This window comes from Narcine bancroftii, chromosome 1 (assembly GCF_036971445.1).
Source record: "Narcine bancroftii isolate sNarBan1 chromosome 1, sNarBan1.hap1, whole genome shotgun sequence".
NCBI lineage: Eukaryota > Metazoa > Chordata > Chondrichthyes > Torpediniformes > Narcinidae > Narcine > Narcine bancroftii.
In genome coordinates, this window is record NC_091469.1 from 467,706,040 (window position 1) to 467,729,970 (window position 23,931).

The 23,931-nt window shown below is 38.6% G+C and overlaps 1 protein-coding gene across 4 annotated transcripts in view; it reads right to left on the bottom strand.

Annotated features, from left to right (window-relative positions):
* zmynd11 (zinc finger, MYND-type containing 11) overlaps nucleotides 1-23,931 on the bottom strand; it is a 190,169-nt gene that overhangs the window by 33,349 nt on the left and 132,889 nt on the right. For all 4 annotated transcript variants that reach the window (XM_069914714.1, XM_069914713.1, XM_069914712.1 and 1 more), the window contains 2 exons: nucleotides 23,440-23,517; nucleotides 21,632-21,750 (listed from right to left, as the gene is read on the bottom strand). In XM_069914714.1, coding sequence (XP_069770815.1) covers nucleotides 21,632-21,750; nucleotides 23,440-23,517 — 197 coding nt within the window. The remainder of the gene's footprint in view (nucleotides 1-21,631; nucleotides 21,751-23,439; nucleotides 23,518-23,931) is intronic.

Consider the following 23,931-nt stretch of genomic DNA (forward strand, 5'->3'; position numbering starts at 1 on the left):
TATCTATATCAATGATTTAAATGAAATGTGCCTGGCATGATTAGCAAGGTCGCAGATGATACTGAAGGTGATCCAGAAATCTGAAGCCCTCCCTTCTGTACCATGTCTTTAGCCACATTAAAGCTGAGGAACAGAAAAGGTATTACCATGATCATGGGGTTGTATTATAGACTGCCCAATAGTCAATGAGAATTGGAAGAGCTAATCTGTAGAGTTAGCAGACAGCTGCAGGAAACATAAGATTGTGATAGTAGGAGATTTTAACTTTCCACATATTGACTGGGACTCCCATACTGTAAAAGGGCTGGATGGGTTGGAGTTTGTCAAATGTGTTCAAGAAAGTTTTCTAAATCAATATATAGCGGTACCAACAAGAGAGAATGCAATACTAGATTTCATATTAGGGAATGAGACAGGACAGGTGACAGAAGTATGGGTAGGAGAACATTTTGGGTCCAGTGATTATAATGCCATTAGTTTCAAATTAATTATGGAGAAGGATCAGTCTGGGCCTCAGGTTGAGATTCCAAATTGGAGAAAGGCCAATTTTGAGGAAATGAGAAAGGATCTAGAATACATGGATTGAAATAAATTGTTTTTGGGCAAGGATGTGCGAGGTCAGTGGAGAACCTTCACAGGTGAAATATTGAGAGTACAGAGTTTGCATGTTCCTGTCAGTATTAAAGGAAAGGTTAGCAGGTATAAGGAACCTGGTATTCAAGGGAATTCAGAGATCTGATTCAGAAGAATAGAAAGATGTATAGCAGGTATAGACAACATGGAACAAATGAGGTACTTGAGGAGTATAAAAATGTAAGAAAACCCTCAAGAAAGAAATCAGGAAGGTTAAAGGAAGACACGAGGATGCTTTGGCAGACAATATGAACGAAAATCCTAAGGGTTTCCTACAGGTATATTAAGAGCAAAAGGATAGACAGGGACAAAATTGGTCCCCTTGAAGATCAGAGTGGTCGGCTTTGTATGGAGCCAAAACATATGGGTGAGCTCTTAAATGTTTTTTTTTTCCATCAGTATTTATTCAGGAAATGGGCAGAGAGTTGTAGGAAAGAAAACAAGCAGCGAGGTCATGGAATCTATACAGATTAAAGAGGAGAAAATGCTTACTGCCTTAAAGCAAATAAGTATGAATAAATCCTCAGGGCCTGACAAGATATTCCCTCAGACCTTGAGGGAGGCTAGAGTAAAAATTGCAGGGGCTCTGGCAGAAATATTTGAAATGTCCTTAGCCACGGGTCTGGTACCGAAGGAATGGAGGGTAGTGCACATTGTTCTGTTGTTTTAAAAAAGACTCCAAAAGTAACCCTGGAAATTATAGGCAAATTATTGGAAGATTTTCTAAGAGATCAGATATACAATTGTTTGGATATCCAGGAACTGATTAGTGATAGTCAACATGTCTTTGTGCATAGTAGGTCATGTTTAAACAATCTTAAAGAGTACCAGGAATGTTGATGAAGGAAAGGCTGTGGATGTTGTCTACATGGACTTTAGTAAGGCCTTTGACAAAGTTGCACATGGGAGGTTAGTCAGGAAGGTTCAAACGTAGGTATTCATTGTAAAGTAGTGAACTACTTCACCACTACAATATCTGGATGGGAGAAACCAGAGAGTAGTGGTAGATGATTCTTTTTCAGAATGGAAACCTGTGACTAGTCATGTGCCTCAGGGATTGATGCAGGGACCATTGTTGTTTGTCATTTATATCAATGATCTGGATGATAAAGTGGTAAAGTGGATCAGCAAGTTTGCACATGACACTCAGATTGGAGGCGTTGTGGACAGCAAAGAAGATTTTCAAAACTTGCAGAGGGATCTGGACCAGCTGGAAAAATGGGCTGAAAATGCCAGTTGGAATTTAATATGGACAAGTGTGGGGTGTTGCATTTTAGAAGATCAAACCAAGAAGGATCTGAGAATACAGATATATAGTTCCCTAAAGCGGTGTCACAGTAAAAAAAAAGAGAGCTTTTGCCATATTGGCCATCATAAATCAAAGGATTGAGTACAGGAATTGGAAGTTGTACATGGGTGAGGACAAATTTGGAGTTTTGTGTGCCATTTTGGTCACCTAACGACAGGAAAGATCCCAATAAGACAGAAAATTTGCAGAGAAGATTTACTTGGATATTGCCCAGACTTGAGGTACTGAGTTACAGGGAAATGTTAAATAGGTTGGGACTTTATTCCCTGAAGCATAGAAGTATGTGGGCAATTTGAAAAGGAATTTAAAATGATGGTGGGATAGACAGAGTAAATGTGGAAAGGCTTTTTCCACTAAGGGTAGGTAAGATACAAACCTGAGAACATGGATTAAGGGTGAAAGGGGAAACGTTTTGGGGAACATGAGGGGGAAGTTCTTCACAGAGAGTGGTGAGAGTGTGGAACCAGCTGCAGGCTCAATTTTAACATTTAAGAAGTATTTGGACAGGTACATGGATGGGAGAGGAATTGAGTGAAACACGAAAGTCTGCAGATGCTGTGATTGTCATAAAAACACAACGAAATGCTGGAGGAACTCAGCCAGTCTTTTCAGCATCTCTAGGAGACAAAGAGTATTCAGGTCAAGCAAGATCTATGGAGTGCAGAAATATAGAAAATGCTTCAGACTGAGTAAATGTTAAAAATCCAATCTATTTCAAGTTGCAGAGAAGGCATTTAAAATTAGAAAGCATAGGTTTAAGGTGAGAGGGGAAAGATTTACAAGGGACCAGAGGAGAAATCCCATCATCTTCCAACCCCCACCCCCCCCACCCACAACAGAGGGTTGTGAATATATGGAATAAGTTGCCAGAGAAAGTGGTAGTTTCCAAGAACATTTGGACAGCTTCATGGATGGGAAATGTTTAGCTAGACAGATATGGGTCAAATGCAGGCAAATGGGATGAGCTCAAGCAACATGGCTAGCATGGAGAAGTTGGGCTCTACACCTCAAAAATAAAATGAAGTTTATTGGGAAGTTAGTTGGAAATCATGTCTAATCACTTGGAAAATGTGGCACAAACTCCAGAGTATGCCTGATTATCTGAATTTCACTGCAATTCTCAGAAGGTTAGGAGTATCTATGGAGAGAAGGAAAAGAGAGTTAACATTTCAGAGCTCATGAAGGATGACTGACTTGAATCATCTGCTGAGTATTTCCACCAATTTGTTTTTACTGTTAATACCTGTGATGAGATAATGATCAACAGATCGAAATGTCACGTGGTAGTAGAAGCCTGCTGAGAAAGGATGAAGGCTTGTTAAATGCTACAGATCTATTTGGTTATTTAGAATCATTCTTTTAGAATACATTTAGAGATACAACATGATAACAAGCCCTTCCAGCCCACAAGCCAATGCTGCTCAAATACATCAATGAACCTACAAACCCATTATGTTTTTGGAGGGTGGAAGGAAACCGTAGCACCCGGAGGAGACCCTTGCGGTCATGAGCTCCTTACAGACAGTGCCAGATTCGAACTCGGCTCACTGGCATTGCAATAGCATTGAACTAACCGCTATGCTAACTGTGCCGCCCTAATGTTGTAAATGAGAACGGAGGAGAAAGATTCTACACTAAATACAGGTAATACAAGAATGTGGAGTAACTGAATGGCAATTTATATATATTGCTTCACAAAAATAACTAATTTCCAATCATGCCATTTGATTCCAATTTGTAGGCTCAAAGACATGAGTGCAAACATTGAAGCAGACTCTCCAGTGCAATAGTGCTATGCTTCCAGAATGTATTACACTCCCATATAAACCCCAACATTTCACGTTATTACTCTGAAGAGCAAGTGACAGGGTCCAAGTCAGCATTAATCCCTTAATTACCAAATAAAATAGTCATCATTAATACCACATCACTATTTGAGGGAGATTGCCAAGTATGCCATGTAATTGAACACAAATACATAATACAAATGACTACATTTCACAAATACGTCATTTGACTGCAAGTTTTAGACATGCAAAGAAATGCACAAGGTAAATTCTAAAATAGAACTTTTCAAAAGGTGATACCAATATAGTGAATGGCTCCAACGAATCTCCCAACAATTGTGTTTGAGAAAGCAGAGCAGCGCTAGAAGCAGACTTGTGCGGTTTTACAAATCAACAAAAATGTAGCAAGCATTCAATGATAATTACAAATAAATAAATAACTCTTGTCCAGTTGCATTTCATGGCAAAAATTCCAATGATAATCTTGTGATTAAAATCCAGAACTGTCCAATGCGGGCCACTGGATTTAATTGGGAGGCCTGTTAAATTAGGTTCAACCACCATCAGGTCCATGTAGAATTCTTATTGCCTATAGCTTCAATATGCAGGACAAAGTATTAAGAAAATTTAGTTTCCTTTCAATTTTGCCTGTTTGTGTATTTTATATATAAATAACATCCCACCAAAGTGAAAATTATTCACTAGAATGAACTTTGTATGCTCCGAGGGCAATGAAAACACCAGTCAACATTGTTCTTCATTGTACTTGAAACGTGTTAAAGCACCAAATTCATATTTACCAAGTAATCTAATGTTATCAGGTATTTACCACTTTGGAATGATCTAATGCAACAGATTACATTCCCAAATAGTGCAAATCGCGTCCAAAGGAGAAATGGAATGCTTTGTTTTGTAGGGCAATATAATGCCTACCTACATAGTCATCTGATGCTTTGTGTGATGAAATTAAATGACAGAACTCAGTCTAATCATTACATATTAATTATAATCAGCACTTTGTCAAAAAGTGGCAAATTATTATGAAGAGACCAACCAGATGCATCTGCCATAATGCCGCACAGTTTAGGATTTGCATGCAAACAAAAAGTTTTAATGTTAATGGCTGATCGTTACTGGTGATTCCCCAATTCTATTCAGATGGTGGATTAGAACATTGGTTGCATCCGGATCTACCACAATTCCCCGGCACAAAGAGGGGGCAATCTTGCCAGCTGAATCCAAAGACCAGGTTATAAACAGGTGGACCTGATATAGCAAGACTAACAACTTCAGTGAAGAACAACAGCTAGAAGAAACCCAGATAAAGCATTTTAACAGCTTAAATTTTTTTAAACAATTTCAATGTTTTTAAACAATTTCAATCCTTTGTAAATGTTTTACGAAACAAATGCAAAATTAAACTGGCGCAATGATGAACAGTTTTTGCACACTGATATTTCTGAATTCCACAGTACTGTGGCATGACAAATGACTAGGACAGGAGTTGTGTGCATCAGGTAAAACAAATCCCTGGGGCCACAAAGTTCCTCACCTTTTAGACTTGGGACAGGATTCATCAGCCAGTTGACTTGGTTTGTACATACAGGAAATTTAAGATAATTTACTATCAGAATGTAGGGACATCTCTATGGTTCAGTATCTGGCTTTACTGAGCCCCAGTTCCTATGCCATCATGCTTATTTTCCCTTTAAACTCCAGGTTCCTGGGAAATTATTGACACTACTGCAATGCTTCACATGTGAAAACAACCCTTATTACAAGTCTCCTGAATTAATGGAATTGCACTGTATTACATTCCGGTAAGCAGACTGCTTGCCACAGGCTACAAGCCTGATGGCCTTTGGTGGGAACTATAACTGATTTCTCAAGGTTAATAACCTTGAGGGCAGTTTATCAATGGAATCTCACAGCTGGAAATTACTTTCTCTTGATGTCATTCTTTGTCATTAAAAATGTCAAGCAGTGCCACTAGCACTAATTATTCACAAATACATTGCTCTGTAAATGAGGACATTGCTTTACAAGAAGATTCCAGATGCCTGCCAAACAACACAGTAAAAAAAAATTTGGAAAATAGGGAAGGAATGAGTCAGAGTAGATGGAGCCAGCTGGGGGAACCAGCCGTGTAATCCACATGGTTGGAACTTTATGTCAAAGTACAGTAGGTTTGATTGAACTATTTAAGTCAATGGTCATAATATTTCTAGCAGTACTACAAAGTAGAAACAGGCACATTTTAAACAATATTTTATTTGCATCACCAATATCCATTTTCAGTCCAAATGTGCGATGAAGATGCGCTTCATTCCCAAATTTAAATATAGGTTGGTTATGATAATGAAATCTAAACAATGCTGTATCACATTACTGTCATGAACTAACAACCCTCTTAATTTTGTTAGTGACTAGAGCAAGGGTGGTCAACCTTTTAATTTTACATTTTTAATTTAGACATACAGCACAGTAACAGGCCATTTCAGCCTATATGTCCGTGGTGCCCAATTAACACATGACCTGAAATGGCCTATTACTGTGCTATATGTCTAAATGAACAGCAATAGAAAATTCGCCAATGGTAAATTCAAAATTTCTTTCTTAATCTCTACCTTAAAACTCTAAATTTAACCCCACTAAGCACAAATGTAATTATGTGTGTGTGCTTAAGTCCCAAAACTCAGAAAAGTCTACTTTTAAAACTTCTTTATTTTAGTCTTGCGCGAAAGTCTTAAATTTTCAGTTCAGAAATAATTATAAATCATGCTTAAATATCATATCTTTAGACCTCTAAATTATTTCAATGAGTTATCCTTCAGAGATACCTTCATACAGAGTGACCATCTTTTGGGCACAAATGAGAAGTGGGTTTCCTTATTTAAAAGCTGCTTTAAGTTATATCTCCTGTGAATAGGATAATACAAATCCTGTCTTTCCAGGTCAAATCTTCTTCTCTTAAATGAAGACTTTGGAATCTGTTTTCCAACTGATGAAACTACCCGCTTATCTTAAAGAGACAGTCAGATGTAGGCTTCACTTTTGAAATCTACTTATTCTGTGTTCCCCTTTTATTCGGAGTAACATAGGCAGCTCTTTTCCTATCTGCAGGAAATATTGCTGCTTTCAGTCCTGTCTGACCTAGACAGTGAGTTTCCTTAAACTGACCTGTCTCAGATTTCAATAATATATTTTTGGCAAATCTCTCATGTCACATGTTATGTGGCATCATTTCTGTCTTTGAAGTTCATAAGGTCTTTTCACACTGTAAACTTACTTACAGGATCAAAGTAATTAACTTTGTTTGATGGTTCTCTTCTGATTCTGGGCTGTCTGCCCACATGGACACAAAATGGCTGTATGTTTACACAGGTACTTCTGAGATAATACCTATTGTTTTCAGTATCTCAAAAGCCATCATAAATCCTTTCATCTCTTTGGCTTCATCTGCAGAAGCAGCCATTCCGTCTTTCAAACTGGCTTCTGTCTTCCATCTCAAAGAACCACATGTGTTTAAAATACTAATATGTTGCCTTTGTGCCTCTGTAACCACCCAAAAATATTTAAACCATATTTATAAGAAATATAGCGTAACATTAACCTAAATATTAATATTTACACAGATCCATTACAATTACTATTACAATATTCTAATATATTTTTGCACATTTTAATCCAATGAAGCAGTTTAACATGTTAGGTACTGCAGTTCTGTCAACACAAGTTCTAAAATATTCAGTGATTCGGATCACAATGAGGAATAATTTGTTTCTTTTTCTATTTTAACTGAAATTCTCAGTTTCACCACCTGAAGTCATAACAATTATAATTGACAGGTTACTATAAAATTGAGGATCTTCAGTTGCTTCCTCCAACTTCACACCTCCCCACAATTAAGAGAAAAACAATTATTCAACAATACAAGGTCCTTTTTAAAGGATATAACCAATTATATCATAGCAAAATCAATGTCCATTACTTTGCAAATCTACCTGATACAGTAGATAATCAACTTCAGTCCCAGCGAGGACAACTTCTCCACCAGCCTCTGGGGAATGATTGTATTAAACACCAAGCTGGAGTCAATGAAGAGCAACCTGGCACGAGTTATCGTTCTCCAGATGGGCCAGATCGGAGTGAAGCGACAAGGCTATATTGACATCTGTGGAACGGTTTATTCTATAGGCACATTGAAATGGATCCAGAATCTCTGGAAGGTGTGCTTTGATGTGTTCCATCACCAGACGCTCAAAGCATTTCATAATGGTGAAGGTCAGTGCCACAGGGCGGTGGTCATTGAGGCCTGTTATTGATACCCTCTTGGGTACCAGGATGATGGTGGCTGTCTTGAACCCTGCAGGAACAATGGACTGCTGCAGTGAGGAGTTGAATATGTCCATGAAGACCTCTGTCAATCGGTCTGTGCAGTCCTTCAAAACCCAACCAGGTATGTTGTCTGGTCCTGCCGCCTTGTGTGAGCACACCTTGCATTGGGTTCTCCTCACCTCAGCTGCGGCTTTGCGGAGGGCTAATTTATCAAGGGGCACGGAGCTTTCTTTGGCATCATCCCAGTCTTCTCATCAAACCATGCATAGGTCTTCATTCTGTCTGGAAGGGAGGCATCATCATTTGCAAGGTTGACGTGATCCGCAATGGTCTTGATCCCTTGCCACATGCCGTCAGTGTTGCTCAGCTGTCTGTGGACCTTCTGTGTGTACCCTTGCTTTGCTTTCCGTATTACACAGGAGAGTTCAGCTCTGGCTGATCTTGGTGCCATCCTATATTCATGATCTCTGAGAAGGGCCTGGACCTCTGCATCCAACCATGGTTTCTGGTTATCCCTGGTTGTGAAGCTTTTGATCTCAGTGACAGTCTGAATGCATTTGCTGATGGAGCCGGTCATTGAGCTTGTGTACTCCTTCCTCGAAGTTTACATGACTTTTGTAAGTGGCTGCTTCTCTGAAGCAGGTCCAGTCTGTGGTCTCAAAGCAGCCTTGCAGTGCTGTTATGCTCCCCACTCTCCCACCCACCCCACACCCCACCCCCCATCCCTGGCCACATTCTGGTCTTCTGCGAACTGACCTAGTTTCCTTTGCCAACGGTCTGTACGCTGGGGTTAGGAGGACAGATATGTGATTTGAGTAACTACGGTGGGGATGGGGTGCAGCCTCAAACGCAACAAGGACATTGGTATACACCTGATCCAAGGTGGTCTGGTGGTGAAGTTCACATGCTGTTAAAACAAGTAAGACCGTTTTCATGTTGGCATGATTGAAATCACCAGCAAAAATCAAGGCACTGTCAGGGTAAGAAGTCTGGGTTTTGCAGATGGCACCATAAAGTTCCTTCATGGCTTCACCCTCATTAGCCGAAGGTGGAACATAGACTACGACAATCAGCACGGCCGAAAATTCCCTGGGCAGGTAGAAAGGTCTGCATTTCACCAGGAGGTAACAATCTCTGCTAACCAGACGGTCTTCACAACAGACACATTGGTGTACCAGTTCTTGCTGATGTAAATTCACAGTCCACCCCCTTTTTGTTTTCTTTTGAAAAAATATACATAGTAACATTTTAAATATACAATAAATTAAACTTTTTCTCACAACACAACAAAAAAAGTCCCTCCCTCCAAGTATATAGAGTACTGTTGGAGAAACTACATTTTTGTACATGCAATAGTTACTTTTATGCCTTTTTATTACTGTATCTGGGCCCCTATGTGGTCCACGAATAGCTGCCAGACCTTTACAAAAGTGTCATATTTATTCTTTGTTATATGTTATAGGTATACAGCTGTTCATTTCCACAGTTCATTGTGCTATAAGTAGAGGGGAGTCGGACTTCCAAGTGATTGCTATACATTTTTTGCTACCACCAGTACTACTTTTATAAATTAGATTTGATATTTGTCACTTATTTCCATGAAATTACCTAATAAATATAGGTCCGGGTCACCAGTGAAGGCCAGTTTTGTTATCCTGGTTAATATTTCTGGGATTTCTTGCCAAAATGGCCTCACTTTCATGCACGACCACGTGGCATGTAAAAGAGTTCCTGTCTCAGTCTCACATCTGAAACACATCTCTGAAATTTCGGCTTTTGATCTGTGCAAGTTTTGTGGGGTAAAGTATAATTGGTGTATAACAATTAGACTGAACCAGTCCATATCTTGTATTTATAATTGATGTCATGCTGTCCTTACACAATCTGATCAGTTTCTTTCTTGAATCAACACACCCAAGTCCAACTCCCATCTTTCCCTTGACCTCCGCCACCATGGTTTTGCACTTTCGCTCTGGAGAGCATAGTACATTTTTGTTATAAATTTGGGTGTATTCGCCATCCAGACCATTTGTTCAGTTTCATTAATTTAAGGTGGGATCAATGTTGGTTCCCATTTTTCTCTTAAGAACAACTTAAGCCGGAGAAAATAGAAGGTGGTCCCACTGGCCTCTCCGTATTTGTCTCTTAATTGTTCAAAGGACACAAGTTCCTTCTGTGTTACAGCTCTTAATATATCTTATACATTTGTCATACCTCAAATTTAATATTCCATTGTCCATGTTCATAGGCAGTAACACATTTTTACACATTGGTGCTTTTACTGATATCCCCACTTTTTTTTTCTTATACATTAATTTCTTGCCATGTTCTAATAGTATGTATTAGAATGGGGTTATTCAACTTTTTCTCTCGTGATTTGACACTCCATTTATAGATAAAGTCCTCTGCTTCCTCCACCTCAAGTGCATTCCCTTTTAACCCACGACGGGGTTGAATTGTCTTCAGTGAAGAAGGCTGCGAGAAATTTAGCCTGTGCAGCTAGTAATATTTTTTGAAATCTGTAAGTCTAAGTCCTCCCAGCCCATAGTCCCATGTCAGTTTTTCCAATGCAATTCTTGGTACATTATTATTCCATAGGAACTGTCTAAAATGTTTGTTTAGTAGCTTAAAAAAAATTTAGGTTACAGAATAGGCATCATTTTCATTTTAATGCAGTTAACCCTTCCCACCAAATTAATCGGTAAGTCTCTCCATTTCTGTAGGTCTCTTTCTATCTACCCAAGAAGAAAAACAATTTATTTTGTACAGATTTTGCAAATTATTGTCAGTTGCTATCCCAAGATATTTTATTCCATTCATCTTCCATTTGACTTTATTTCCTTTTTGGTATCTTTCATATTCTAAATTTATTAATGACATCATCTTTTATCCATATTTATTTTGTCGCTTGATATTCTTCCCTATTTTTCTAGTGTAATTTTTCCAAAGATTTTGCCCGTTCTGATAGGTACAATAGCACATCATTACTGAATAGACTGATTTTGTGTTCTTCTTGCCTGATTTTGAAGTCCTTTATATCCAGATCCCTTGTTATCCCTGTCGTTCAATTGCTAAAATAAAAAGTGTTGGGGACAGGGGGCATCCCTGTCTGCTCGATCTACTGTCCGCCAGCATCTGATAATTTATTATCTTAGCTTGTGGTTTATGGTATAAAGTTTTTATCCAATTTATAAATGTTCTGCTTATACCAAATTTTTCCAGTGTTTTAAATAAAAAGGGCCATTCCAAACAGTCAAATGCTTTTTCTACATCTAGGGAGACTGTAATACTTAGATTTTGTTCAGATTTTGCTGTATTCTATTAAATAATAGTCCTAGACTATTTGAGGAATGCCTTCCTTTAACAAATCCATCTTGGTCTGTATGCATCAGTTTTGGCAAGTATTGTCCTAATCTATTTGCCAATTATTTCGCTTGTATCTTAGATAAGAGGCATTTAATAGGGGCATTGGTTTGCATGATGAAAGTTTTTTGTGGGCCCTATTCGTTTTTGGTAACACTGTAATAAATGTGGTTGAGAATGACTCCAGGATGATCTGTGTTTCCACAGCTGGTCCAGGACATCCATTAAAAGGGGCATTAATAATTTTTTGAATTGTCTATAAAAATCAAGTGATAATCCATCCTCTCCCATTGATTTATTAGCCTGAAGAGTGCCCAGGGCCTTTTCGATTTCTATCCTTGTGAAGGGAGTATCTAATTTATCATTTTTCTCCCTTTCTTCCAGCCTTGGAAATACAACGTTCACCAAAATACTTCCATCTAATTCTCAACTCCTAGTAATTCTGATTCGTATAGATTTGTGTAATATTATCTGTGTCATTAATTTATTTTTGCTTATATACTAGAGTATCTGTTTTTATAGCATTTACTATTCTTGATGAGTCTTCTGTTTTAATCTGCCAAGCTAAAATTTTGTGAGCATGTTCACACAACTCATAGTATTGTTGTTTAGCTTTTAATATAACTTTTTCTGTCCTATATATTTGTATTGTATTATATCTTAGCTTTTTATTCTCCAGTAATCTGTATTCTTCTTGTAGTTCTGTTCTTTGATATTTTTTTCTAATTTGTTACTGTCCTTCTCCAAACTGTTTACTTTTGCCATATGTACCCTTTTAAGATTCTTTGTATAGGATATAATTTGTCCCCTTAAATATGCCTTAAGTGTGTCCCATATCAGGAAACTAATTAGTAGAAGGCAGATTTGTTTCACAAAATATTTCTATCTGTCTCTTTATAAATCCGCAAAAGTCTATTCTTTTAAGCAATGTAGTATTGAGACACCATCTGTATACATTCTCCTGCATTTCCATTATTGCCATAGCTATAATGCTCACTAGATATTTTGTTTTTATCACTCTACTTTTTAACTGGGTGGAGATTAAAAATAAGTTAATACTTGTATGTGAGTCGTGCACTCTTGAGTAAAAAGAGTAGTCTTTCTCTGTGGGATTTAATTGCCTCCATACATCGATAAGATTTAGATCTTTGTGGTTTTTGCTGCTTTCGCCCTCGTTATTATTCTTTTTGATTTATCTAGTATTGGGTTCAAGCAGAAATTAAAGTCTCTTCCAACTAATATATTTTGTCTTCCTTCTGCTGTTTTTAAGAAGATATCCTTCATAAAGGCATTACATAACTTCCAGCTTGATCAATTGAGTTATTTTCCACTAACAATGATGTATTTTTATTAATTAGAATAGCCACCCCTCTTGCCTTTGAACCAAAGGAAGATAATATTATTTGACCCACCCATCCTCTTTTTAATTTATCATTTTCAATTTGGTAGGATAGGTTTCCTACAAAAAGATTAAATCCACTTAATTTCTTTAAGTATGTCAAGACCTTCTTCCTCTTCACCGCCCCATTAATATTAAGACTAATTAACTTTAGTGTTTTATCCATACCATTTTTCATACAAACATTGTAGAACAATAATATCTTTCCAATTTTCGAAATACTCTCGTAACATTTCCCTATAAAAAGACATTTCCAACACATATATTTCCCCTTTAAGAAGCACACACAACCCTAGCTCTGGTGGTGATGTTGACAATGGTACCCGGAAACCCAGAAGAAACCCCCCTCCCCCCAGCGCGATCTTTCCCTCCAAGTCAGAGTTCCCACCTTGCTGCTTTCCTTACCACTTTTCTGTCTTCTCAGAGCTCTCCATATAAAACCATATTTTTTTTTCTTTTAACAGTGAAAACAAGATGGTCAGTACTATTAGTATAAATAAAAAGATACGTCTTTCAGTTAGACCCATTTTGAAATGGTCTTTTCAGTCCTTTCAGCTGGCAACTTTAACCTTTTCACAATTTCCTTAAAAATTTTTCCACTTCTTTATTCTTGAAAATTCATTGATTACCTTCTGAGACATTCACCTTCAGCATTGCTGGATAAATCATTGAATATTTAAAGTTTTTTAGATCGCAGTTGTCTTTTCATCTCACCAAATTCCTTTCTTTGTTTGACCAAGGCAGGACTGAAGTCCTGGAAAAACATTACTTTTACATTTGTCCACTACTAATGGACCATTATTATTTTTTGAATATTCATATGCTGTTCACAAGATCACCTCTCTCTCCTGGTAACTTAAAAGTCTTACCAGGACCGGTCATAGTCACTGTTCCCTGGTTCTTCTGGGTCCAAGGGTCTGGTGAGCCCTTTCAATTTGCAGCTTTGCATTTAACTTATTTTGTCCCAGCATTTGTGGGATCCATGTTTCAAAGAAACTAACTGCGTCTTTTCCCTCGATTCCTTCTCTCAGTCCAATGACTCTTACATTGTTTGTCTGCTGAAATTTTCCATATGGTTGATCTTGTCCATCAGTCCTTTCTTTTCTGTGTCCCATGTTTTTGCTTTTTCTTCCAGTCTGTCTGTCTTTTGATTTGTCCAGCTCAGCCTCTGAATGAATCGTTCATTCAAGTCTTCCACAACTTTAATTTCCATGACCTTTCCTGATTTATCCCTCATCACTGATTCCCTACTCGAAAAACGACTGCATAAAGTTTCCATCATGTTCAAGATGGTGGCTATATCTCGGGCCAACCCCCCAGCTCTGCTGGGTTCACCCAGTCCAAGAGCCCCTGGTGAGTCACTCCTTATCAGGTTTCCACTTAATGTTTCTGACTGAGCTGTTATTTCTTCAGTTTTTGTTTTCGGTTGCCTTGGTTGTTTAGCACTAGTTTTATCCATTTTTGGCAATAAAAGTCTGTTTTTTGAGCTTTTAGACCATCTTTTTAATACTTTTTGTGGAGAGCTCTTTCAAAACACCTGCTCAGATCATTAGCATGGCTACACCCCCCCCCCCACCCCCACCCCCCCAGTCCCCCTCCTCGAGTCTGGCCAAAAGCAGCAGTGTCTCTATCTGTCCTGAAGGAGATATGGCCATCCAGCTGGATCACTGACTCTGGAATGGTGTCCGGGAGCCACGTTCCTGTAATCACCTGATTGAGCACAGCAGTCCTGCAGTTCTCTCTGGTTCAGATGCAGCCTCAGGTCATCCATTTTATTCACCCACAATCTTCCATTTGAGAGCAAGATCGTTAGGAACACAAATCTCAGTCTAACCCTGATGCCAACCCATTTTCCACTCTTCTGCCTTCTCCAGCACCACTTCTGATAATCTCCCACACATCTTGCATGATCCATTCCGCAGTTTGCAGCAGTCTGTGTTCCCTGCTTCAGTAGGTTCAGCCAGAAGGCCCTTCCTATGTTGTATAGCTCTATGACCGTGACACACCAGTCTGTGGCTTTTGGGATCCACTTTACATTATCCGGCATTCTATGCTTTTCTCTCTTTGCACTTTTCCTCCCACCTTTTAACATTGTTTTGCTCTAATTTAAATGATTAATCTGACATGTCAGAGACTGCTCTTTGGTTTCACCCTCTTCATCCAAGTACCCCTGGTTCTATGACTATTTTAAAATTTAGACATACAGCAGAGTAACGGATCCTTACGGCTTATAAGCCTGTGCCACCAAATCAGTCCAAATAGACTGACAATCCTGACATGTTTCTGGAACTGTATCACCCAGAGTAAACCCAGGCAGACACGGGGAGAAAGTATAAACTCTTTACGGGAGCTTGCAAGCTCCATTTTAAATTAAGATATCTTTGGGTGTTTGCCAAAACTAGCAATCAATTTCCACGAGCAAATAACAAGCTCAAGTACAGACATAAAACAGACTGCATAAAACATTACATCCAACTTTTAGATTGACAGAAGAGAGCATGAGCAGGTTCCAAAGAGAGGTGGCACCAGGTGCTGATGGACACAGCATTTGATGCAACGCTGCATCTCTTCCAGTTGGAGATCCAGCTCAACAGAGTTTTGCTACTAATCTGGAGTTAATACTTCAATCTACACGCTTAACTTGTCAGAATTAAAATTCTTGTCATGAAGTTAATCCTTATAGTAATCAAGGTCACAAGTACAGTTTAAATCATTTCTGTGTTTCTTACAACCATTGGGAACATTGAATAAATAATTCTACACATCACTCTGTATTTAGCTACGAGATATGACCAATCCATTCTTAGATCGCACAGCAGGTGATTTTTCAGTCTGAATAACCTAGGAAGCTAAGGAGTGCAGAGAAGATTTACTAGAATGTTGCCAGGTCTTCAGGGGTTGAGTTACAGGGAAAGATCAAACAGGTTAGGACTTAATTCTTTGGAGCGTAGAGAGTGAGGGGAGATTTGATAAGTGGTTTACAAAATTATAACCATATAATTACAGTACAGAAACAGGTCATCTCGGCCCCTCTAGTCCACACCGATTTAAGAGAACTACCCACCTACCCACTCCCTGTCCATAACCCTCCAATCCCTTCACATCCATGCACTCATCCAACCTTCTCTTAAATGACAAAATTGTCCCTGCTGCAACTACCTCTTCCAGAAGGTCATTCCACTCAGCCACCACTCTCTGAGTGAAGAAGTTTCCCCTCATGTTACTTCTAAAAGTTTGCCCCCTAACCCTTAACTTATGACCCCCTCATTCCAATCTCATCTACCCTCAAGGGGAAGAGCCTATTCACATCTACTCTGTCTATCCCCCTCATAATTTTATATACCTCTATTAAATCCACATCCCCCTCAACCTTCTACCCTCCAATGTATAAAGACGCAGTCTACTCAATCTTTCTTTGTATTCTAGATACTGCAACTCTGGCAACATTTTTTTAGTATATCTTCTCTGCACCCTCTCTACCTTATTGATAACCGTCCTATAATTTGGTGACCAGAACTGTACACAGTACTCCAAATTTGGCCTCACCAATGCCTTGAACAGTCTTACATCACCTTCCAGCTCCAATATTCAATGCTTTGATTTATAAAGGTCAGCATACCAAAAGCCTTCTTTACATGAGAATCCACTTTCAAAGAACGATGAACCGTTATTCCAAGATCTCCCTGTTACTCTGCATTCCTCAATGCCCTCCCCTTCACTGCATTTGCCCTGTTTTGATTATTCTTCCCAAAGTGAAGCACCTCCCATTTATCGATATTAAACTCCATCTGTCATCTTTCAGCCCACTCATCTAAGCAGTCCAAATCCGTCTGCAGTCCCCAAAAACCATCTTCACTATCCACTATTTTTGTATTGTCCGCATATTTACTAAACCAATTTACCACTTCATCATCCAAATCATTAATGTAAATGACAAACAACAAGGGACCCAATACCGATCCCTGAGGTACACTGCTTGTCACCAGCCTCCAGTCTGACAGACAGTTATCCACCATGACTCTCTGGCATCTACCTTCTAGCCACCATTGAACCCATCTGACTATCTCAACATTAAGCCTAAACTTTCCTTACCAACTTTCCATGTGGAACCTTATCAAAGGCCTTACTGAAATCCATATAGACTACATCAACTGCTCTACCCTCATTGTCTTTCCTTGTCACCTCCTCAAAAAAATTCAACAAGATTTGTCAAACATAACCTTCCCCTCACAAACCCATGTTGGATGTCCCTGATCAGTCCCTGTCCCTCTAGATACTTATACATATTATTTCTAAGAATCCTTTACCAATCACTAACAATAATTGCTGGTACTACACCTGGAGCTCTTTTGAATAGGCTATTTCCACTTAGATTAGAAGAGATAAATGTGAGAGGACATGAGTTTAGGGTGAATGGATCAGGTTTGGGGGTACTTTTTCACTCAGTAAGTGATGGGAGTTTGAAACTGTCATCTGACATGGTAAATGTGGGCTCACTTAAGTTTTAAGAATAAATTTTAATGCAAGAAGCATAGTGAACAAGGTAGATGAGCTTAGAGCATGGACAGATACTTGGGGTCATGATTTTGTGGCAATTAGTGAGATCTGGCTACAGGAGAGGCAGGACTGGCAACTTAATATTCCAGGATACATTTGTTTTAGATGTGATAGAGCAGGGGGTAAAAAAGGGGGAGGAGTTGCTCTGCTTGTTAAGGAGGGCATTACTGCTGTGATGGACTAGAGGGGCCGAGATGTGGTCTGGAGGGATCGTCCAGTGAGGCTGTTTGGGTGGAATTGAGGGGTGAAGGAGGCATGAGGGTGCTAATAGGGGTGTATTACAGACCACCAAATGGGCCAAGAAAATTAGAGGAACAAATTTGTAGGGAGATAACGTATATGTGTGAGAATCATAAGGTAGTGATCATGGGAAATTTTAACTTCCCTCACATTGATTGGGATACCCATACAGTTAGAGGGCTGGATGGGCTAGAGTTCGTTAAATGTGTTCAAGATTGTTTTCTAAATCAATTAGTAGAAGAACCGACTCGGGACGGTGTAATACTAAATCTCCTGTTAGGGAATGAGCTGGGTCAGGTATTCGACATTATTGTGGGAGAACAAATTGGGTCTAATGATCATAACTCTGTTAGTTTTCGGGTAGTTTTAGGGAAGAGCAAGGAGGGGCCTAAAGTTGAGGTTCTTGATTGGAGAAGAGCAAATTTCGAAGGAATAAGAAGGGATTTGGGGAGTATTGAGTGGGACAGGATATTTTCAGGTAAGGATATAAATGAAAAATGGAGGATATTCAAAAAAGAAATTTTGCGGGTACAGAGTACATATGTCCCAGTGAGGATCAAAGGAAAGGCTGGAAGTCATAGGGAGGCTTGGTTTTCGAGGAATATTGGAAATTTGGTTAGGAGAAAAAGGGAGGTGTACAAGAGGTATAAAGAGCAGGGAGCTGAGAGTTTGAAGGAGGTCTACAAGGAGTGTAGAAGGTATCTTAAGAAAGAAATTAGAAAGGCCAATAAAAGGCACAAAGAGGCTTTGGCAGACAGAGTAAAAATAAATCCAAAGGGTTTCTTTAGGTACATTAAAAGTAAAAGATTAGTGAGGGATAAAATTGGTCCCCTTGTAGATAGCGAGGGTAGGCTGAGTGAGAAGTCAGAGATGGGGGAAATTTTGAATTATTTCTTTGCCTCGGTATTCACTAGGGAAAAAAATATTGAACCAATTGAAGTAAAGAAAAATAGTGGGGAGGTCATGAAGCATATAAGGATAACCGAGGAGGTAGTGATGGCTGTGTTGAAAAAGATAAAGGTGGATAAATCTCCGGGGCCGGACAAAATATTCCCAAGGACACTCAGGGAGGCTAGTGGACAGATAGTGGGGCCATTAACAGAGATATTTAGGATGTCACTGGTCACGTGGGTAATGCCAAACGATTGGAGGGTGGCGCATGTGGTTCCGCTGTTTAAGAAAGGGTCCAAATGTAAACCTGGGAATTATAGTCCCGTGAGTCTGACGTCTGTGGTGGATAAGTTGATGGAAAGTGTTCTGAGGGATGGTATTTACAAATATTTGGAGCTACAGGGATTGATAGGGAGTAATCAGCATGGTTTTGTCAGGGGTAGATCATGCTTGACAAACCTGATTTGAGTTTTTCGAGGGGGTTACAAAAAAGGTCGATGAAGGGAAAGCTGTGGATGTTGTCTATTTAGACTTTAGAAAAGCTTTTGACAAAGTTCCCCACAGGAGGTTAGGAAAAAAGGAGGAGGCATTAGGAATAAATAACGAGGTAGTGCAATGAATTCAGCAATGGTTGGATGGGATGTGTCAGAGAGTAGTGGTGGAAAATTGTTTGTCCACTTGCAGGCCGGTGACTAGTCGAGTTCCTCAGGGATCGGTCCTGGGTCCATTATTGTTTGTTATATATATTAACGATCTGGAAGTAGGGGTGGAGAATTTGATAAGCAAGTTTGCGGATGATACAAAGATTGGTGGTGCTGTGGACAGTGAGGAAGATTACCGTAGATTAAAAGGTGATTTAGGAAGGCTGGAGGTGTGGGCTGAGAAATGGCTGATGGAATTTAATACAGATAAGTGTGAGGTGTTTCATTTTGGAAAGGCAAATCTAAATAGGTCATATGCATTAAATGGTAGGCTATTGAGATGTGCAGAGCAACAAAGGGATTTAGGAGTGGTGGTAAATAGTACCCTCAAGGCTGATACTCAGGTAGATGGTGTGGTGAAGAAGGCATTTGGAATGTTGGCCTTCATAAATCGGAGTATTGAATTCAAGAGTAGGGAGGTTATGATGAAATTGTACAAGGCATTGGTGAGGCCAAATTTGGAGTACTGTGTACAGTTTTGGTCACCAAATTATAGGAAAGATATAAACAAAATAGAGAGAGTACAGAGAAGGTTCACAAGAATGTTGACTGGATTTCAAGGTTTGAGTTATAGGAAAAGGTTGTGCAGACTAGGGCTTTTTTCTCTGGAGCTTAGAAGATTGAGAGGGGACTTGATAGAGGTGTTTAAGATTTTAAAAGGGACAGACAGAGTAAATGTGGATAGGCTTTTTCAATTAAGAGTGGGGGAGATTGAAACTAGAGGGCATGGTTTAAGATTGAAGGGAGAAAATTATAAAGGGTACATGAGGGGAAATTTCTTTACGCAAAGGATGGTAGGGATGTGGAATGAGCTTCCGGCAGACGTGGTCGAGGCGGGATCATTGGTTACATTTAAGGATAGACTGGATCGTTACATGGAGAGGAGAGGATTGGAAGGGTATGGACCGGGTGCTGGTCAGTGGGACTAGGAGGGTGGGGATTTGTTACGGCATGGACTAGTAGGGCTGAACTGGCCTGTTCTGTGCTGTAAGTGGTTATATGGTTATATGGAGAGGTCTGGAGGGTTATGGACTGGGTGCAGGTCAATGGAACTAGCAGACTATTTTGCCACAGACTAGAAGGGCCAAATGGCCTGTTTTCTGTGCTGTAGTGTTTTATGGTAGAGTTTTTAACATTTAAGGGACATTTGAACATATATACCAATAGGAAAGATTTAGAAAGCTTTTTAACATTCAATGTTATTACATTCAGTGTTCCTGAATGAGGTCATGCACCAAGACAGACAATTTGCTCATCATAGATTTATCTGCTTCTAGTGGGTAAATCATTCAGTTCAAATTTAAATATTCGATTTTGAAGCCTTTTTTTTTAAAAAAAAAGAATAGTTTGTTCAATTTTGTCTTAAAGATTTTAAGAAATGCACAGATTAATGTGCTCCAAACTGACAATTATTCTGAAACAGATGGAGGAAGGAAGAATCACAGCAAGTTAGCAACAAATGGTCAGAAATGCACACTGGTGACTTTCTCTTGCTTCTACCATATCAGAGCAATGAATTTCTTGGTCAGGCAATAAAACAATACTAATGGAAATAGCTTGATTTTTCTTTTGTTCAATAAAATTAAGTCTGAGGAGGAATGGTATCCGTTACACTTTTTTTAATACAGTTAAGGAAACTTATAAGGTGACAAATTAATAATGCAGTAACTCAAAATGGAGCAGCAGGATCTGGAATGGGCCAGGGCTAGTGTCACTTTGGAAGGCCACAGAGATCATGTGAATGAGGAGAATGACCATCCTTAACCACCCACCTGCCCCATTACCAAGACCTGCTCCACTCATGGTAGAGTCCACCTATCCCACAGAGGACCTTTCAGTCACAGAACTGGAAAAGAAGCATGTCATGCTTGAGCCCAAAAGATTACACAAGGAATATATGAATTCACATCATAACTCAGTGGGGTTAGGTTGCATCTGTGGGGAGAGAAACACTGCTACATTACAGGTCAAAGATCCTTCCGACCTGTTGAATATTTCCAGCATTTCCTGGTTTTATTTCAAATTTTCAACATTTGCATTTTTTAAAAAAATGTGTACTGTTTTGGTCATAATTTAGTCTCACTACAACTAGCTATTGGGCAGATCCAGGGAAGCAGGGATTGGCATTCAGATACAAAAAGGTGAGTAATGTGAAAATCTGAAATTATGCAGATTTAGGAGGCATAATTAGACTATTCGACACTGTGTCTGGTCCACCATTCAGATCATGGTTAATGTATTTTTCTTTTCAATCCCATTCTCCACCCTTCTCCCCATAACTTTTGACATCCTGATCCGCAAAGATCATCTTAATAGCTTAAAAAATAAAATGTTGCTGAAACCATCGGAATAGATTATTTAATTTGCTTAACTTTGATTTAAAACTACAAAATCCAAAGTAAAAATATCGTACCTTTGATGGTGATGTCCAAAGAAACGTACGTCTACCTGATTGTCTTGACGTTGCATAACTTTGGCAGGCCAAAAACCAAACCCCTTCATCCGTGCCCAAACCAGCTCATGATTGGGAACCTAAATTAAAACCAAAAAAATCAACAACATTTTTTAAAAATTTACAAATACAGCACTGCCACATGTCTTTCTGGCCCATGAGCCCAGACCACCCAAATACACTAATTAATCTACAAACCCCAGGGCAGAAAAAAAAGCTAAAAGAAATTTTAAAATCAGAGAATTGCAAGATATTACATTTAGTCAAATTCATGTAAGCAGAGAAGCAGAAGACCTTTACACTAATCACACATTAATTCCAATATAAATTCCTCCATATTCTTATTAAGACTATAATTGTACTCCTCACCTACAGAAATGCAAAGGAATATACAATAAACAGCTGAGTGGGTTGGAGGAACGGAAAAACCTTGGCATGCAAACTGAAAGACGGCAAGATGGACTACGATAGTTAAAAAAGACATGTTGAATGCTGTTTTTTATTAACCAAAAATACGAACAGTAAAGTTAGGCTAGAACTGGACATAATTCTAGATAGAGTACAGCTTGAGTACTGCATGTAGTTCTACAGTGAAACTATAAATTTACTGGCAAGTGGGTAGATTTACAAAGATTAGTGCGAGGACCGTAAACTGTAGCATGAAGGAAGATTTTATGAGCGGAGTTGATTTCTTTGCAAGATGTGGCTGAGGGAAAACAAATTAAATGCATTTAAAAAAAGGTTTATTGGTAGAAGGACTGTGGGTGCAGAGATAAAGATAAAGAGAATAAAATTAAGAAAAATATTCACTCGAAAAGTGGTAGCACATTGGAATTCTAATTGAAAAGGTGGTAGAGCCAAAAAAAAGCCTCAATTTAAAATGTGAACTTGAAGAACCATAGCTTGCATACTGCAGACCTAATGCTGGAAGGTGAAATTAAGCAGCACAGCTCTTTTTGGCTGGCACAGACGTGGGTCAAATTGATGTCCTTAAATGCTATAAATTCTCTATGATGATGCTATGATATATAAATTATTGGGAAAAATTACTTCAAAACATTGCAAAGTATATAAGGAACATTCCTAAATGAGATATATTAAAATTCAATTGATGCATTTTATTAAGCTCTGGAAATTCTTATCTGTACGGTTGGCTATTAGGGTACATATTAAAATAATCTAACAACTTTCTAAAATTTCAATTGATAATTCTTATTAATGTCAGTGGATTTATACAAAAAGGTGAATAACCATTGGCTTAGAGGTGAAAAGTTTTTCACTCTGAGTGAAATAGATACAAATATTTACAGCAATTTTCCAGTGGGAGCCCAAAGAATAATGAGAGCTTTAACTTGTAATTCACAATGAAACAACATATCAGCATAATGCTGGTTTCAACCCTGGATCTGTATCTAAATTCAGCTCAAGAAAACAGAAATAAAGGCAACTATTTGCAGTATGGCATGTACATAATCAATTTGAATGCTTTTTATTAGCTGATAACATGGAATGAAAAAATATATAGTTACACACACACACACACAAATTGTACTCTTATTTAAAATAGTCATGACATAAAATAAATCGACGATCCTACACTACTGGAGCAGCTTTTACCATCTCTGGGTGCAAGACAGACTCTATAGCAGTGTAGAATAAATCAAAATTGTGTTTACCATCACATAGTTCAACATTACAAAAATTATTCATGCTCCAATCCTAATTGCTCATGATGCAAACCATTTAAAAGTAGTTGTTAATCAACTTACACAGGGATAGCAGAACCAGTTTTCTGGTCGTGCATTTGATAAGTAGAAACAGTTCTTGCAAAGTTGAAGTTCTGCTAACTGAAAAATTAAACGGATATTAGCATCAGGCAGCTTGGAATCACTTCAAATTTGATATTTGCTTATAATATTCTAAAACTGAATTAACTATTTATAAAAGTTGTCTAATAATAAAACAGTAAAACAAACCCATCCCCTCCCCTCTCCCCCAACAGATCCCTAAAGGGAAGCATTAAAAGTAAACAAAAACATTCAGTGATTTACAATATTACTAAATTCATATTCTTCATATATGGTGTCCACATCTTAAACAAAAAAATCATAATTATTAAGTAAATTATATATGATTTTTTCCACATAGATACACGACTTCAACTCATGATACCATTGAACTACATTTAACTCCACTTCATCTTTCCGAGACGTGGCAATACATTTACGAGCAACTGCCAATGTTAGATGAATAAACGCTCC